Genomic DNA, 17,217 nt, shown 5'->3' on the forward strand with positions numbered 1-17,217 from the left:
TGTACCCCTGGCTGCCCTCAGCACCTCCACCGGGATGTCATCCCCGGCACCCTGGGGGGAGGCCGGCTCCCGTGGCTTTGGTGTTGCTTCACGCCTTGGCGGCTGTGCCTGGGGTGGAAGCGGGCAGGCTGGGGGGGCCGTGGCTGTGCCAGGGCCCCGCAGGGTGCCCGCACCCTCACCCACAGCTGCCATCTCCCGCAGCAGGAGCGGCAGGGCCCGCGCTGCGGGGATTAATCAGCCCGGCGGTACCGCCAGCGCTGAGCCAATGGCTCGGGCTGCTGCCATGGAGACACCGGCAGATGCTGAGGGGTTTAATTAGCAGCGGGTCTGAGGGAGGGGGGAGGCAGCAGCTCTGGGCTCCCACATCTTCCTGCGCGGAGGGGGGAGCGGCAGCGGTGCAGCCTGCCCGCAGCAGCCCGCCTGCCTGCAGCACGGGGCTGTGACCTGGAGGGAAGCTTGCCACCAGGACTGCCAGCATCCTGCCCACACCGAGGGCTCCCTACCGCCGCGTCCCTGCAGCCCTTTGCTGGTGGGTTTGAGCCCTGTAGTCCGGTTGCTGCCCTCGAGGTGTGGGGACAACAGCCTGGGTCTCTCTTCAGGGGGGTTTCTTTTTAGACCCTCTCTCCTGCCTGCTGGGGACCTGCAAGCCCATACGTCACAGGCCAGGGGGCTGTGGTAGTGCCTGGGGCTGTTCCTTCATGGCCCTTGGCTCATCAGCCTGGCTGGCATCAGTCTCAGCCCTGTCCAAAAAGACTCCTCACTTCCTGGGGCTGCCCGCCCCCCTTCAAACCAGCAACAGACACCCCGATGCCTTGTCTTTTGAGGGGCCAGGCAGCACCACAGCTGCCTAGAGGAGCAGAGGCGCAGAGGCATGGCTGGGTTTGTGATGCTTGCTCACGGTGATGGCAAACTGCTCAGCCTGGTCTGCTGCTCCTGGCCTCCCTTTCAGAAGCCAGGCCTAAAAGTGGCACTGGCAAGTGGGAGGCTTGGTGCTTGCTGTCCCCGTCGAGGCAACAGACCCTTTCCCCACCCCAATCTGTGCCTGTCAGAGATGAAGAGGAACTGAGAAAGTCCCTCTCGGAGCTGGCAGACCCCAACCCGAAGTCCATCAAGCGCATCAGCAGCTGTAGTAACCCCTTTCTGGACTTCTCCCAAGACTCCAGCATTGCAACCTACAAGCATGGACTGTTAGTGCGCAAGATCCACGCTGATCCTGACTGCAAGAAAAGTAGGTGCCTGGGAGCCTGCAGGGGCGAGGGGGATGCTGAGCAAGTGGGTACTGGTGCATTCCAGAAACCCAGTGGGGAGCAGGGCAGAAGTCACTATATGACATCAAACTGTAGCATCATGCCAGCCTCCAGCATCGGCCCCTGACTGGCTGGCTGTGCCAGGCAAAATTCAGCTGGGAAGGGGGCAGGCAGGGAGGGTGGGGTGGGCTCCCCAGGGGATACACCCTTGCCATGGGATGGCAGGGATGAAGGAAGGGGTCGCACAGTGGGCTGCTGCTGGTTGGGCCATTTCCACCTTAAAATCCCCTCTTAAGCCCTGGCCATCTAATGCTGCCTTGATTGCCTTGATCTGATTAGATCGAGAGCCAGCATTACCTGGCAGGCAGCACCGCCTCATCCCCATCCCTGTCCCCGAGCAGGGAGGCAGCAGTGAAGCTGAGTGGCAGGGTGGGCGGCGAGGCGGGGAGCGCAGTGGTGCTGGCCTCAGCAGGCGCCAGGCGCCCCCCCTGCCAGCAACACCATCTGCCAGCCACGTGGCCAGCATGGGCTCAGGTGCATGGGGACAGTCCTGGCGTGGCACCCATCCCCGGGGTGGGGTGACGTGTGTGTCGTGGCAGGCCTGGCTGGAGGAGGACAGGGGTGGGTGGATGCCTTCCCCCTGCTTGGCGTTGGGGCTGATGTCTGGGCTGCTCTCTCCTCCCTGGCAGCACCCCGAGGGAAGCGCGGCTGGAAGCCCTTCCACGCCATCCTGAAGGGGATGATTCTCTACCTGCAGAAGGTAGGCAGCAGCGGGGCCACCCATGTCTGTGCCAGGGAGGGGGATTGTCCCCAACCCGGGGGAGGTCACAGCAGTCCCTACAACAGCAAGAGAGGGGATGCAGTGCACAGCATTGCAAAGCCTGCCCTAAGCAGACTCAGCACCGTGCCTTCTTGAGCCATTGCTTGCAGACCTGGTGGCATCCCTGTTCCCGGGCTGCTGAGGCTCAGCCTGGGCAGCGAAAGGCTGCTGACCGAGGGCCCTGCATGTGAGGGCTTGGCTGGGGAGAGAGGACACCCCAAGGTCTCTACCTAGGGTGGGGGGGCTGTTTCACATCCAGTTACCTGCAGGTATACACGCTGCAGGGCAGCAGGGAACAGCCACCATGCTGTTGCCCAGCTGTGTACCCAGACTGCGCAGTGTCTCCCCATGGTGCAGCATGAGTTGGAGGCAGAGCCCACCGCAGCCTGGTGGAGGGTGATCTCCAAGCCCCCCCCACTGCCAGTGCTTGCCTGCAGTTCCCACGGCCTCATAGAGCTGACTCACAGTGGGGTGCATCCCTAAGCCGGCTCTGAAACACCCCGTGATTTGCAGGAGGAGTATAAGCCAGGGAAGGCACTGGTGGAAGAAGAGCTGAAGAATGCTATTAGCATCCACCACTCGCTTGCCACGCGGGCATCTGACTACAGCAAGCGACCCAATGTCTTCTACCTCAGGACAGCTGACTGGAGGGTCTTCCTCTTCCAAGCACAGTGAGTCCCCCAGGATCGCCGGCTGAGCCCCATGCTGGGGCACAGGGGCTTGTCTGACTGGAGCAGAGGGTGGGATGGGGCCACATTGTGCTCTCCTGTCCTGGCCCTTTCTGGGAAGAAAGGGACCCGGTGTCAGCGCTGTGCTTTGCCTGGCTCCTCTTCCCAGCCTGGTGGGCTCGCCATGGCCTGAGTCACTAGAAGCAGAGCCCCAGGGCCAGGCTGGGGGACCCAGATCTTGTCTGCAGGGATCCCTCTGTCTGTGACACAGATAGTGCCACTTGAAGCCCAGATGTGGCTTGGCCTTTCTCCCCAGGAACCCTGAACAGATGCACTCATGGATCACGCGCATCAACGTGGTGGCAGCCATGTTCTCTGCACCCCCCTTCCCTGCAGCTATCGGCTCCCAGAAGAAGTTCAGCCGCCCGCTGCTGCCCAGCTCCTGCACCAGGCTGTCCCAGGTGGGCCAGGGTGTGGGCGCAGCCAGGAGCAGGGGACAGACCCCGGGGTCTGCTGGTGGCACGGTCCCCTGTGGAGGGACCTGTGTGGTGCCACACACCCAGCTGCATCCCAGCAGGGTGCAGGGCCAAGGGAGCATGGCCAGGGAGACATGGAGTGAGGGGGTGCTGAGGCTGGGGGTGGGTGGCGAGACCTTGTTCCAGCGGTAGGGATGGGAGACAGGCAATGGAGACACATCATGGAGGAGAACGCGGTCCCATGCTGTGGCTTGCAGGGTCCTGCCAGGGCCAGGACCTTGAAAGGCGACCGGCCAGGGGGATTAGCTGGTGCTCACGCGTGCCAGGGCAGTTATTCATAGAGCAGAAAGGATTAAAAAAAAGCAGCAGCCTAGTTTTAGAGGGGATTAAATTCTTCTGCTTTAAGACTGCAGTCAGCTCCCCACAAGGCAGGAGCAGATTGCCCCCAAGGGCCTGTGCTTTTGCCTGCCATTCTTAAAAACAAAACAAACAAACCCAGGAGCAGAAGCTGAGATCCCAGCTGCACCTAGGAGGGAAAAAAAACTGTTCTGGCCCCAACTGGCTCATGCTCCTGGTGGGGCAGAGCACAGGGCAGGGCAGGACACTGACGTGATGCCACCCTTGCCCAGGAGGAGCAGGTGAAGAGCCATGAGACCAAGTTCAAGACAATGTCAGCAGAGCTGCTGGAGCATCGCTCCTCACTGCCAGAGAAGAAGGTGAAGGGCAAGGAGTACGAGGAGCTGAAGCAGAAGGAAGAGTACCTGGAGTTTGAGGTGAGCTGGGAGACCTGCCCCTCTGCCCCCAGCCCCTCTGCCCCCAGCCCCTCTGCCCCCCGCCCCTCTGCCCCTGCCTGCTTGGCCATCCTGAGTGATGGGACACCCCCAGTCCCCATCGGCTGAATTGCACTGTGCACTGCCATGGTCCAGGACCACAAGCATCCCCTCTGTCCTGGGATGCTGGCCAGGTGGAGGGATCATGAGCATCCCCCCACCCTGGGCTGCTGGCTGAGGGGCAGCACCCAGCTCACTGACCCCTCTCTGCCGCACTGTTCTCCCCAGAAATCCCGCTATGGCACCTATGCCATGCTGCTGCGGGCCAAGCTGAAGGCCGGCTCCGAGGACCTGGCAGCATTTGAGTCTACCCTCTTTGACGCAGCAGGCGGGGAGGATGACGGCCTGAAAAAATCTCGCTCCAGCCCCTCACTCAATGCAGAGCCCTCTGGCACAGCCACCAAGGTGAAGCGCAACATCTCGGAGCGCACCAGCCGCCAGCCCCCTGGCCACCCCCAGAAGTCATAGGCAAGGGGTATCGGGCACCTGCGCTGCAGCTCCTGTCCCCCCGGCACCAAGGTAGAGGCCACATGCCTGCCGAGACCCTGCATGAATCCGTCCATCTGTGGCATGAGCTGGGGGTTGACAGCCCTTCCCAGACCACCAGCACCAGCCATGCAGGGCCACGGCCCCTCTGCTGAGACAGTGGCAGAGCAGGACAGTCCCCAGTCCTGGCCTATGGGAGCTGCCACACAGTCAGCCCCATCAGACTTGTTCCTGTCCCTCCTTGTCCTGCACTTGGCTGCAGGACCCAGTACCCCAGCCTGGGGAGGGCGAACAACTGAAACCCACCCACTAGGCTCAATTCTTCAGTGGTTTTAAAAAAAAAACAAAAAACAACAAAAAAAACACCAAAAAACAAACAGGACAAAAATGCAGCAAAACAAAGCCAGCGGCCACTTCTCCAGCTCCGTTGTGCCAGGGGGAGCAGAGGGGAGGGGGCCAAGCCCTGGCCTGTCCCTGTTCCTGGGACTGGGAGCCAGGGGAGCCAGGGTGATGGCACCTGGCCCCCCTCCCTGCCAGCCCAGCCACCTCTGCACCCTCCCTGCTTTCTTACAACTTTTGAACAGTTTTTGTGATACAGTTTTGCACTTTTTAGTACCAGATCAAGCTGACCACCAGGGAGGGTTGTTTTTTGGGGGGCCTACTTTTGATGCTTTTGGGGAACTGTTTAAAAAAAACAAACCACAAATCCAGCCATGTCCTGTAGGCACTGCACTCTGGGGTAGGAGGTTTTTTACATGGACTTAGGGGGAGACCCAGCCTCCCCGCCACCCCCTGCAGCAAGCTGAGCACGGGCTCCTGTGTGTGCTGCTGCCTCTTCCCCCACACCAGCTGGGCACCAGTAACCCTTCAGAGAGAGACAGCCCTGTGCCCACTGACACCAAGGACGCAACCTTGGGATGGCAGCACCCATTGCTGCACTTGTGGCTGTATGAGGGGGCTGATGCACCAATGCTTCCTGACCCCCCCGGCAGCTTGGACCAGTCCTGTTTGCACCGCCTGGGTGTGAGCATCGTACCTGGGGCATGTTGGGCAGCAGTGGGTAAGTACTCCTGGGGGGAGGTGAACCCTGAAGCTGGGGGTCCTCACTGCCGTATGGGCTGGAGCCAGCTTACCTTCCTGTGCTGCTTCTCAAAGGCAAGGCCACGGGGCCCTCGGAGGCTGCCAGCAAAGCCCGGCCTGCAGTGCTGCGAGGTTCTCATGCTGCAGCAGCGGTGGTGCAGCCCCCTCCTCGGCTGTGGGCTCCCTCCGTGCCAAGGTGAGGGGCAGGCTGAGGCAGCCCTCACCACCCCGGGGTGGGCTGAAGGATGCTTGTCGGGTGCGAGGTGGCACAGGAGTGCCCAGGGTGTGCAGGGAGGGGTCCAGGGACCGCGGAAGGGCAGCAGGCGGGGGGCTGGCAAACGTGCTGCTCTTGGCCGCCCAGGACCCAGCTGGTTTCAGCACTGACTTTGCGAATGTGTCAAACTTTTTATTCTGCTCTTTTGAGCCTATTGCAAAAAAAAAAAAAAAGAAAAAAAAAAGAGAGAGAAAAAAAAATTCCCCCCTTGCTCCAGGTGGCTCGGGGGAGAAAAACCTTTGTACAGCTTCTTCTCTCGGTCACTGAAGTAAAACTCGCTCTTCACTTCTTGTGTGCACCGTGGTTTCTCCCCCACGGCTGAGGACAGCCCCCACATGGAGGGGTGCTGAGGAGGGGGCTGGCAGCTGCCTCCTTGCTGCTGGACTCCCAGCCCCAGGCAGGGGCTCAGGGCAGAGGGAGGGGGTTAGTGCCCGCTGGCTCAGGGCAGGGCTGGAGAGAGGGAGGGCAAAGGCTAATGGAAACTGTCCCTTTATTCAGAAAAGGGACCATTAAATAAGAGCAGAGAGGGGCAGGAGCTGGCTGCATCCCATACCCCCTGAGTCCAGGCAGCCAGACCCCAAGTCCAGAAGGCACTTGTGTGGGCAGCGATGTGGCCCCCCTGGGCAGGCGTGGGGGCTGCTGCCCCTCAGTGCACCTGTGGCTGCTGGCTGTGGGGCAGCTCACCCCCCTGCCCCGGCTTCAGGGCCAGCGTGGGCACCTCCTCCTCCACTGACTCGCTGCCGTAGGCACTGTCTTCCTTCAGCTCTGCAAAGCAAGCCCCGATGCCATCAGCGACTGAGGGTCATGGGGGCAGCAGGGGACACCACACACACACACACCCCCCAGCCCCCCTCATTCCCTGTACCTGTGCTTTGCAGCTTCTCCAGGGCCTCAGTTTTGTGGAGCATCCTCACAGCCTTGCGGAGCCCCATGGAGTCCAGGGCCTCCAGCAGCCCCTCGAGGCTGCCCCCCGCCAGCTGCAGAGAGAGGGCACTGAGCAGGGCCAGCAGCCAGGCAGGCGGGGAGGGACAGGGGCACCCTGGCCAGGCACTGACCTCGTAACTGCGCAGGAGGCTGACGCTGGGCGAGGGGGTGTCCTTGTAGGTCTCCACTAGGCTGCAGAGCCCCAAGCGCTTGGCCAACTCGATCCAGTCCGACCCGCTGCAGTCCTGGTTGAGCAGCTGCTCCAGCCCCTGCAGTGCCTCACTGTCCAGCGACAGGACCTTCCCTGCGCGGGAGAGCTGCCCCCATCACACGCTGCCCAGCCCTGAGGCCGCAGGGTGCCCGCGCTTTTGGGGGGAGAGGGGCTGCTCACCTGGCCGGGGGGCAGCAGGCAGCTCTGCCTCAGGGCCCTGCTGGGATGCCTGCAGCAGGATCTCCCGCACCTGCAGACAGACACACGGATGTCAGCATCCCCCAAAGCACCAGCCACGTCCCGGGATACGGAGGGACATGGGCATGCTCACAGGAGCAGGTCCCAGGGGTTTGTCCTGCTCCACCATGCACCTTCTGGCTCCGAGTCAGGTCCAGGGGCGTGTGGCAGCGGCGCTGCCTCTGCTCTGCCTGCCGCCCCTCTGCGGGGGGCTCGGGCTTGGTGACGCATGCCACGGTGGGGGCTGGCTCCCCCAGCTCCATGGCCAGCTCCTGCTCCTCGGGGTCGGCATCCGTGTCGCTGCTGGCCTCAGACAAGGACACAGGCTCATCGTTCTCACACAGCACATCTGCCCCTGTCAGGGAAGGGTGGACTGAGCCCCCAAAAGGGAGGGCTGGCCCAGGGGTCTGCCCAGACCCCTACCCACGGGCACCCCCCGAGGCAGGCAGCCCCGCGGGGGTGGGAAGGGAGACGAGGGAGGGCAGCACCTTACCAGCTTTGAGGAGCAGTTTGGTGAGGGTGGGGGAGCCCAGGCCCGCAGCCAGGTGCAGGGGGGTATTCCCCGCAAAAGTCCGGCTGTTGACGTCTGCTCCCAGCTATGGAGAAAGGCGTGAGCCTGTGAGGATAGGCTGCCTCCCGCCCACCCCGTTACCTCAAGACCACAAGGGACACCCTGACCTCTGCCAGGGCTGTGCCCCATCCCCATCCCACAACCACCAGCCCGCCAGCCCTCCTGTACCTTCTTCACCAGGTGGGTGGCCATGTTCAGGTTCTCCATCTCCACGGCCAGGTGCAGCGGGGTCCTCCCGCCCTGCCTCTCCACCGCGTTCACGTCTGCTCCCTTCCTGACCAGCAGGTCCAGGCAGGCCAGGCTCTTTGCCTTCACAGCCAAGTGCACAGGCAGGAGGCCTGCAACAGAGGCAGAGGCTCAGCAGCCCTCCAGCCCAGCCCATGGGATGGCACCACCAACTTCTCATCATCTCCCAGCCCCACACACCATGGAAATTGGGCAGGCGGAGCAGGTAAGGGGCAGCCGAGCCCAGATGGGCTAGCAGTGTCCTCAGCATCTCTTCATCGCCAGCCTGGAGCGCCAGGTGCAGCAGGGAATTGCCGTAGCGGTCCAGCAAGGTGGGGTCAGCACGAGCTTGCAGCAGGAGCTGGACCACTTGGGGCTGCTTGGTGATGACTGCCAGATGCAGCGGCGTCTGCAAGACAAGCAGCACCCCCTCAGTAGCACTCTCAGGAGGAGCCAAGTCCTGCACCACCACCCTGGCCAGCAGGGCTGCACTGTGCTCAACGCTGCAGCCTCCCCGCAGCAGGAGCAGCAAAGGGGGCCCCCAGGACCAGGAGATGGGGGTGAGGCCCACGCAGAGGAGAACCAGCTGCTCTGGGAAACCTGTACCTGCTGCAGGTTGTTGGAGATGTTGATGATCTGCTGGCTGGGGATGCTAATGATGACCTCAATTAGCTGCTTGATCACAGCTGTCTGCTCATGGATAACAGCAAGGTGCAAAGGCCTGCAGAGAGAGTGGGATGGCCCCTGGCTCAGCTCCACGCTTCTCCCTGCCACCTCCCACCCCCTGGAGCCCCCCTGATAGCTCTGATGGCCAACAAGGCTCCCATGCTCTCCCCCCCCCAAGCCCTCGTGCACTCACGTGTCCCCATTCTCGTCCTGCGATGCAGCCAGGTGCCTCTGGACCGCCAGCAGCATGCGGGGGTCAGCGGTGACTGAGTAGTCGAGCAGGGCATGGGCATTGCGACGGGCCAGCGCCAGCATCCACAGCTGGCACAGCTGGGCTAGGGGGCGAAGCAGGACGTCACCCCCAAGAGCAACAGCCCCATCCACCCTCCTGCATCCCGCCCCGGGCATGGAGGAGAGCAGTGCCCAGCCCCGCAAGGTCCCCAACCTGTGCCACCTCTCCCAACCAACACCCCCCAGCCCTTGCTCCAGTGTAGCCCCTTCCTACCATGCTTCTGCAGCTCCTTGCAGTACATGCTCTCCGCGGGCGCCTGCCTGTCGCTCCCAGGACCCTCTGCCTCAGGGCCCTTCATCTGCACACCCCCCTGGTAGCCTCCCACGGGGTGGGGGCCAGGCGAGTAGATGCTGTTGTAGGCCAGCCCGGGGGAGTAGGGGAAGCTGAGGTTCCCACCTGCAGAGCAAGGAGGGGGGCAGGTGAGGCCAGAGGGAAGTGGGGAGCCCCCAGGGCTGGGCTGCAGCTGCCTGAGCAGGGAGGGGGAAGACGCATCCCCACTCACCTCCTCCAGAACCGAAGCCCCCAGCCCCGCCGCCAGCACCCCCCATGTGTGAGCCCCCACCAAAGTGCTGTGGAAATTGAGGCAGAACTTTCTTGCGCTTCCTCTCTACTTCTTCCTTATCTGTGGGGAGAGAGGGGCAGCAGGGTGAGGGGCAGCCCTGGCGGCAGAGGGCACGCCAGCCTGCTGGGGGGGGCTCACCTTCCACCACGGGGTAGTAGGTGAACTGCTTGGAGTCGCTCACGTCACCCCCCCGCTTCCGCTTCAGCTGCAGGAAGACGGTGACAGGGCGGTCGATCTTGGGCTTGTGGTAGGGGGGTGTGCGGAAGACGATGGCGTACTGCGGGCAGGACAGATGGACGTGGGGTCCCGCTCCTCCCTGGAGCTAGGGATGGGGCTCCCCCACCACACAGGGCACCCGTCTGCCTCGTGGCACAGCAGGACGCCCCTTCACCTCCCTCATACCTGCTTGTGCACGTCAGTGGGGGAGAAGTCCCCAAAAGCCTGCCAGCCGTTCTCATCATCCTCATAGAAACGCACCTCGATGTCATCTGGGGAGAGAAGGGACACTGGCACCACCTGTCCCCCTGCCCCAGCCACGCTCCAGGGGCCGCAGACCCCTGCCCACCCAGGGGCCTCAGATGGCTCCTGCTGCAGCCCCCTTCCAGAAGGTCCTGGCTGGAGGGAACAGCTTTTACCTTTCTGAACTTTATCACACAGCAAGTAGACCTCGTCCCCTCCCCGCACAGAGCCTGCTGTCTTATCCATCCGTGAGATCTTCAGGTTGGAAGCTCCTGGGGACTCTGCAGAGCAAGAGGAGGCGCTGGGAGCCAATACGGCAGACAGAGCATCCCTCTCCTCCTCCGCCCATCCTGCCCCACCCCCTCCCCGGCCCGGCCCTGCACTCACTGCTGTCGTGGATGGGGTCTGAGATGACGGGCTGGAGGGCCAGTGTGAAGTTCCCGCTGCTGTCGCGGAGGTAGGCAGTGAAGCGCAACCGCACAATGCTCAGGTCCATCACCTTCTTCAGCTCCTTCGCTTCCAGCTCGATCTCACGCAGCTCCGCTTCTGCCAGGGCAGGGGGAGATACTGTCAGGCTAGGCAAGGGGATGGGGCTCCAGGGTACGCCACATGCCCCCTCCCAGTGCCATGCTAACCCCCAGCTGCCACCTCGGGGTGCAAGATCCCCTGAGCTCCCAGGCTGCCCTCACCCGTCAGCATGTGGCTCCTGTTGCGCATCTTCTGCTGCTTCAGCTTTTCCTTCATGATCTCCATCATATTCTTCTTGGTGACATGCAGCACACCCAGGTTGCTGAATCTGGAGGAGAAGAGGGATCCCACTGGGATCTGGGAGTAGCTGGCTTGGGGGGCACCAGGCTCCTGTGGCCAGAAAGGAGCTGAGCAAAGCACAGAGCGGTGACACTCAGGCAGCAGGGGGGCAATGTGCGCAGGGCATAAAAGTGGTGCGCAGCAACCACACCAGAGAGGAAAGGAGCCCAGGAAAGAGCTGGCTGGGAAACTCCGGCCTCCCGCAGGTGACAAATCCAAGCGGGGGGACCAGGAGTGCTGGAGACATGCAAACAGGACCAGACTGAGCCAGCAGCCAGGGCTGGATGTGTAAGAGCAGCTGCAGTAGTTGCTGAATAACCCCATGACTCGGGCTGGCCTCAGAAGTCACCTGCGAAGCTAGGGAGCTGCAACCCCAAGGACAGAAGCCCAGAACAAGCTGCACGTGCCGGACCCAGAGCCAAGCAAAATGCTCAGAGGGGACAGAGCTGTACCCATGACCTTGCCTAAACCCACCCCTGGCCCCATCCAGCAAACCCAGCTCCTGGATGCACTAACCCCCTCTCCTTGCCAGCCTGAAAGTTGCAGCCAGACCCCCACCCCCCGGCGTGGGCAAGAGGCCACCTCGGGTCTCCCTCACACGTACTGAGCCGTCATATCCTTGGGTCCCACGATGGCAACACAGTTGCCAGCCTCATTGCACTGTTTGCCCACCAGGCTGTGGGCGTGCACACGGGGAGGGTCGCTGTGCGTCACCAGGTCCACCTCGATCCGGGCCATCCCCGTGTAGTTGCAGATCTGCAGGGAGAAAGGAGATGGGGATCAGGCACAATAACCCGGCAATCTGCAGGACTCTCCACAAACCCCTGCTACCACTCCCCACGGCCACCCCCCCTCATGTCGCAGCCCTCCCACACCTCAGTGCCACGAGACACACAGAGCTCAACACACATCTCCCCTCCCTCCTTCAGAGCACCCTCCCAGTGCTCACCTTGACGGTGGGATAGGTCTTGCGCCCCTTCTCACTGGATGCTCCTGGCAGCCCCCCGTGCGAAGGGCCCTCGCAGCCATACCGAAACCGGAACCCCCGCTGCAGAGGCAAAGAGGGGGTCAGCCAAGGGTGGTCCAAACCTGATGCCATGAGAGCAGAGGGTGACAGCTACACCTACCCTTACCTGCGTGACATCCTTACCTGCTTTGGCTGCTCGATGATGACAAGGTAGGGACCTTCCACTGGAGGACAGAGAGGAGAGGCACCGGTGAGAAACACAGAATAACCAAAGTACATGCTCCCAGTAAGGATGCTGGAGGTACAGGGACGGTGCTGAAAGTGAGGTGACCCCTGTTCACCCCAGGGGGGTCCTCAGGGCCCCTGGCCCCTCTGCTGTCAGAGCCTAGCCAGCAGCGGCAGTCAGAGTGGCAGGGAGAGGAGGGAAGGGCCAGAGAATGCTCTGGCACTTGGGGAGCCTCCAGGCACCCGTCACAGCCCCACCTCAAGTCCCTGGTAGGTGAAGCAGCAGGGCCAGACTGAACAGACCCCGTCCCAGTGGCACAGGGCAGGGATTCCCAGCCAGCCCACAGTGGGGCCAGTGAGGGTGCTGCTGGGAACTACAGGGCATGAGTCAGCCTGTTGGGAAACCCCACTGTAGCCAGGGACCCCCGGGAGGGCACAGCCAGAGGGGCCCTTACCCGTCTCCATCAGCGGCTCCTTCTGCTCCATCATGTGGGAGCCAAAATTGAAGTCATCATAGTCAATCCCATCCAGGCACTGGGCGAGGGGAAGGAAGATGAGTGATAAGTGTGTAGGGGCTGGAATCCCCAGTTGCCCTGGCAGGCAGGCACAGACCCCCCATCTCCCACCCTGGGGGGGGCACTCTGGCACAGACCCCCATTGCCCACCTGGGGGGGGGGGGCAGGCAGGGAACCCCTGTCCCTCCCAGGGAAGAGGGGTGAGCCGGTGCAGACACCTCGCTGCCCACTCCTAGGGGCACCAGCAGACCCTCCCTTTGCCCACCTTGGGGGCAAGCACAGAGCCCCCTCTCCCACCACGGGGGCAGGCACAGACCCCTCCACTGCCCACCCTGGCGGTGGACACAGACCCCCTTCTCCACCCCAGGAGCAGGCACACGCACTCCCAGTGCCCAACCCGGGGGCAGGCACAGTCCCCCTCCCCACCGCCCACCGAAGGGACGGGCACAGCCCCCCTCTCCCCCCGCCACCCGAGCGGTCGGGCAGTGGCCCGGCCCAGCCCAGCCCCGGGGCCGGGGCCGGGGCCGGGCTGAGCCTCCCCGCCGGGCCGAACCGGGCCGGGCCGGGCCGCACTCACGGGCTGGAACTGCTCGTCCATGTCTGCGCGGGGCCGGCCGGCGGCCTGCGGGGAGAGCGCGGGAGTGAGCGGGGCCGGCGGCAGGAAGGCACCGCCGCTCCGGAAAGTCCCTAGAAACCCCGCCGAGCCGGGAAATGACGGGACCGAACGTCACCGCCCCGCCCCGCTCGGCGGCACGGCTCGGTACGGTATGGCACGGCTCGGCACGGCACGGCTCGGTACGGCACGGCACGGCTCGGAGCGGGGCTCGGCACAGCCCGCCTGCTCCCCGCCCGTGCGTTTTGGGCTTCGGGCGGGCTGGAAATGCTGGCGGCCCGTCCCCTGCCTGGCACCCCTGGCGCGCCCGTGCCCCGAGTTCCCCCCCGGGGGGCGCACGGAGGGGTTTGCCCACCCCCCAGTTTCAAGTACCGGTCTCCGCTGAGCCGCCACCGCGCCCTTTCCCAGCAAGACCTGCCGTGCCGCGTGGCTGGAGCCGCCCAGACCCTGCCCCAACCCTGGCTGCAGCCCTGGGACCCCCAGGTCCCCACCCCGCATCACCTCACCTTGAGGGTGCGCCTCCCGTACGGGGGTGTCACCTCCAAGCCCCCCCGAACCCAACCAGGAGCAGCTGCCCCAGAGCCCGGTGTCCCCCCCCGGCTGGGGGAAGCTCTCCAGGACCCCGCAGACCCCTGCCAGGCACCCAGAGGGGTGCTCTCGGGCTCCCCGGTTCCCACTTACGCGGCAGCCCCTGCATCCTGCCTGCGGAGAGGGCCTGAGAGAGGCGTTTCCCACCCGCGCCCCCATTCCCTCCTTCCCGCTAGGAAGCGCCCGGTTTCGGAGCGAAGCGCAGCCCCGGCGCTCCCGGGGCGCATCTCCCGGCGCCCCAGACGGGGGCGCTTCCCCACCGGCCCCAGCGAGGCGCAGGCCCCCGCCCCCCGCGGCAGCGCGCCCCACTCACAGAGGGGGCAGCGGCTGGTCTCAGCAACCCATCCAGCCCCAGCATGGTGCGGGAACTGCCGGCTACCCAGACGGGGGTCCTGCTGGGGTCAAGGTCGTCTGCCTGACCTTCGGAAACCACCGGAGCCTTCTAGCAAAGGGGCAGGATCAGAGCAGAGCCTCTGGGCACCGTCCCTTGCTCCGCATTTCTCCTTGCTAAGCAATGGAAAGAAAAAAAAAGAAAAAAACCCCAACCTGTATGTGACTGCGGTGCCCTCGTACCATGAATTTCTGAATCAGTGGCTGCTGCAGGTCCCGCTCAGGGGATTTTGGGTGTGTGGGAGAAGAGGGGAAGGAAGGGGATTGTTCAACTCGTGCGTGACTCATATTCTGCAGAAGCTGAAAAGAGCATTTTCAAGGAGATTTTCCAGCCACCCAAGTCCTCCAAAGGGGCTGCCCTGCGGCCTGGGGCCTGAGGCTTTCCCTGGCTGGCCTGTCACCCCAGCACGTGGGGTCCCAGGGGTCTGCAGGTGCAGTGGCGGGGTGCAAGGTGGAGATCCAGCACCGCAAAATGAGGTAGGACCTTCCTCCTGCCCTTCTGCAGGAGCTTCCAAAAGCCAGGGAGCATGGAACTCCCCCTGCCAGCCTGTGGAAAGCAGCACACACTGTCGGGATTCCACTGGACATCCCACCTGGGCACCTCAGCCTGCTACCACCAGTCAGCTATCAATCTGCTAGCACAGATGTCCCAGAGAGGTGAAGGAGGGGTCAAACACCCTTCCTCAGTATGCAAAGCACAGCCACCTCAAATGCTGCCCACTGAGCCTGCCTGGGGGAGCCCAGGGCTGAAGATGCTGCAGAAGACCAGCCTGTGCCCCTTGAACAGAGCAGCTCCCCTTCTCCAGTGCCGTCAGCCCCATGCCCTCTAGAGGGGTTTTCTCAGCTCACTTATCGCTGCCCTGGACACTTCCACTTGTTGCAGCAAACAGCATGACTAAGGAGCATCATGGGGTCGTGCCTGCATCTCCCCAGCCCCCACAGCTCAGGCTTGCTCAGGAGGCTGCTGGCCATATGCCTGCGCACTTCCACAGTGCACATTAGAGGAAGCCCACCTCGCTGGTCCAGCAGAGCTGGAGTGTTGTTACCTGCTTCCTTGTTCCTGGAAAAGTAACCTCCAACCTGCTCTCGAGGTTAAGTCCTGCCTCCTGTGGTGAGCAGCTGTGCCCTTCAGGCCCCCAGAGCCCTGACTTTCCATAGCACACTCAGCTTTTATCCCTCATACAACCCAGAAGGGGACCCATCTCCCTCTCCTGCCACCGGCAGCATCCCCTGCTTCATGTTACCCAGTGCGCCTGGCCCGGACCCCAGGCTTGCACACACACTGCAGCCCCCCTTTGCTGGGCTAATTCCTCCCTGTCTTCAGACCCTCCTAGGGCTGAGGAAGGATTCTCCAGGCACTGCTGGGAACGGGGGTAGGGAGAAGAGCAGCACCCTGACCGCAATACACTGCCTGGCACAGCACCAGCTTCCTGCCCCGGCGCACAGCACCTCTGCAGCAGCCTTGCTGGATGGTGCAGCTCCCCGTGCCAGCCAGCCTGCTTCAATTAAGGGCCAGCCGCCGGCAAGCGGCGCGTGTTAAAGCCATTCTTTCGTGCCTGCAGCTCCTTGAACGTGACCTAGTAATGCAGGTGCTATTTTCTTTCTTCCCATGACAGCCGGCTGACTTGCAGAGCTGATGCCCTGACGGCCCGAGGGAAACGTCTGCAGCAGCCATGGGAAAGGGCACTGCAGGGACACAGGCGGTGGCACGAGCACTGCCCTGCTCCCAGCCACCCTGGTGTACAGCTAACGTGTTCCAGCCACCCAGCCGGCTGCTCCTCTAACATGCTACTCCCTGCACATTTTGTTTCCCCCGGGGCCTGCTAATGCCTGCAAATCATGGCCCTAAACACCTGACTTTGCTTTCTGCATAAACCCTGTGCTCTGCTCCATCCCAGGAGCCCAAACAGCTACTGCCGAGGGTCTGGCAAGAGGCTGCCGAGTCCCTCTTGCACAGCGCTCACAGGGACTTTGTCCTGAGATCCTTCCTGGAAATGAGCTGTCAACCTGCAAGCCTGGCAGAGAGGAGCCCCCCGCCCCCAAAAGCTGCCCAAGCCTTCCCCTCCCGACCGCCTGCACCGAGGCTGCTTGTACCTCAGTGTAAGATGCCTTTACTCCCATGGTGGCTACCACGGTGGTTTTGGCAAACCCCAGCCGCCCACTGATCTGGTTTTTCTCCTCTAGGGCCGGCACACCAGCCGCTTTGCTGTTGCGTTATGAACCATTGGCTCGGGCTGTCACCCTGTGCCCTCAGAAAACCCCTCCGCGCCAGCCGGGCTCTTGCCGTCTCTCTCCCTGGTTTCCCCTGCGTCCGCAGCCCTTTTGAGGGGCAGCTAGCCAGGCCCCCCCGTGGGGGCAGTTAGCAGCCCCCGGCCGGGGCTCCGGCAGCGCTGGGACAAGAAAATAAGCACCTTGCCCCTGGGTGTCAGCACCAGCCCGGGACCGGCTTTGCGCTCCCCCGCCAGGACAGCAGGTGCCCCCCAGCACCCTCTCCCTCGCAGGAGCGGCCGGGACCGGTGGCCGCAGGCTCCGCAGCAGGGAGGGGCAGCGCCCAGCGCTGCACCCCCGAGCCCCCCAGCCGCCCCGCCGGCGCCCACCGCCCCAGCGCTCAGCCCCGGCGGGGCGGGAGCTGCTGCGCACCGCGGGCGGCCAGGCTCAGCACCCCCGCGCCGGGGCCGAGCACACGGGACCCCCCCTCGATGCAAGCAGCCCTGCCCGCTGCCCGCCAGGCCCCCGGCTCCGCCGCGCTCCCCCCGGCCAAGGGGGCACCGGCGCCCCCGGGCCGCCCTCCCCGCAGCCACTTACCTCCAGCCCCAGCGCGGCCGCCTCGCCTCGCCCCGGCCGCGGCCCCGGGAAAGTCCCGGCCCGGCTCCTCCTCCCGGGGCTTCCCGGGCGCGGCTCCGCCCCGGCGGGGACAGTGGCAGGGGGCCGGGGCACCCCCCGACGGGACGGGATGGGACGGGCGACTCCAGGCTGCCGCATCCCGGGGGAATCCGCTCGACCGCCACCTGCCTGGCCGAGCCGCGGGGTCCCGGCTGGCCCCCAGACCCGCAGGGCCCCTCGCCCCCGCCCCCCGCGGAGCAT

The 17,217-nt window shown here is 64.0% G+C and overlaps 2 protein-coding genes across 7 annotated transcripts in view; one reads left to right on the top strand and one right to left on the bottom strand.

Moving 5' to 3' along the window:
- PSD (pleckstrin and Sec7 domain containing) overlaps positions 1-6,169 on the top strand; it is a 47,575-nt gene extending 41,406 nt beyond the window's left edge. For all 6 annotated transcript variants that reach the window (XM_037399881.1, XM_037399882.1, XM_037399880.1 and 3 more), the window contains 6 exons: positions 1,050-1,228; positions 1,937-2,007; positions 2,581-2,738; positions 3,052-3,196; positions 3,841-3,984; positions 4,270-6,169. In XM_037399881.1, the coding sequence (XP_037255778.1) occupies positions 1,050-1,228; positions 1,937-2,007; positions 2,581-2,738; positions 3,052-3,196; positions 3,841-3,984; positions 4,270-4,509 (937 nt within the window). In that variant the 3' untranslated portion in view covers positions 4,510-6,169. The remainder of the gene's footprint in view (positions 1-1,049; positions 1,229-1,936; positions 2,008-2,580; positions 2,739-3,051; positions 3,197-3,840; positions 3,985-4,269) is intronic.
- A 185-nt stretch (positions 6,170-6,354) lies between these two features.
- On the bottom strand, positions 6,355-16,991 carry NFKB2 (nuclear factor kappa B subunit 2). The gene is made up of 24 exons (XM_037399887.1): positions 16,939-16,991; positions 14,057-14,250; positions 13,120-13,164; positions 12,483-12,561; positions 11,986-12,026; positions 11,785-11,883; positions 11,440-11,591; positions 10,718-10,824; positions 10,416-10,574; positions 10,205-10,309; positions 9,972-10,057; positions 9,708-9,846; positions 9,510-9,629; positions 9,221-9,403; positions 8,909-9,050; positions 8,656-8,770; positions 8,251-8,458; positions 7,993-8,162; positions 7,747-7,849; positions 7,388-7,608; positions 7,197-7,266; positions 6,937-7,109; positions 6,747-6,858; positions 6,355-6,646 (listed from the first exon to the last, which is right to left on the bottom strand). The coding sequence occupies exons 2-24, from the start codon at positions 14,099-14,101 to the stop codon at positions 6,528-6,530; spliced, it is 2,793 nt and encodes a 930-aa protein (XP_037255784.1). The 5' UTR covers positions 14,102-14,250; positions 16,939-16,991; the 3' UTR covers positions 6,355-6,527.
- Between the last annotated feature and the right edge of the window lie 226 nt (positions 16,992-17,217).

Source organism: Falco rusticolus, chromosome 9, assembly GCF_015220075.1.
Source record: "Falco rusticolus isolate bFalRus1 chromosome 9, bFalRus1.pri, whole genome shotgun sequence".
In the NCBI taxonomy this organism is placed as follows: Eukaryota; Metazoa; Chordata; class Aves; order Falconiformes; family Falconidae; genus Falco; species Falco rusticolus.

Bases quoted from the DNA above. Each gene is read 5' to 3' on its own strand.
- NFKB2 (XM_037399887.1), bottom strand. From the start codon at position 14,101: ATGCTGGGGCTGGATGGGTTGCTGAGACCAGCCGCTGCCCCCTCT. The intron at 9,404-9,509 runs GTGAGTGGGGAT...CTTGCTCTGCAG, and splicing joins GGGCTTCGGTTCTGGAGGAG to GTGGGAACCTCAGCTTCCCC. The intron at 8,771-8,908 runs GTGAGTGCACGA...CTCTCTCTGCAG, and splicing joins CAGGACGAGAATGGGGACAC to GCCTTTGCACCTTGCTGTTA.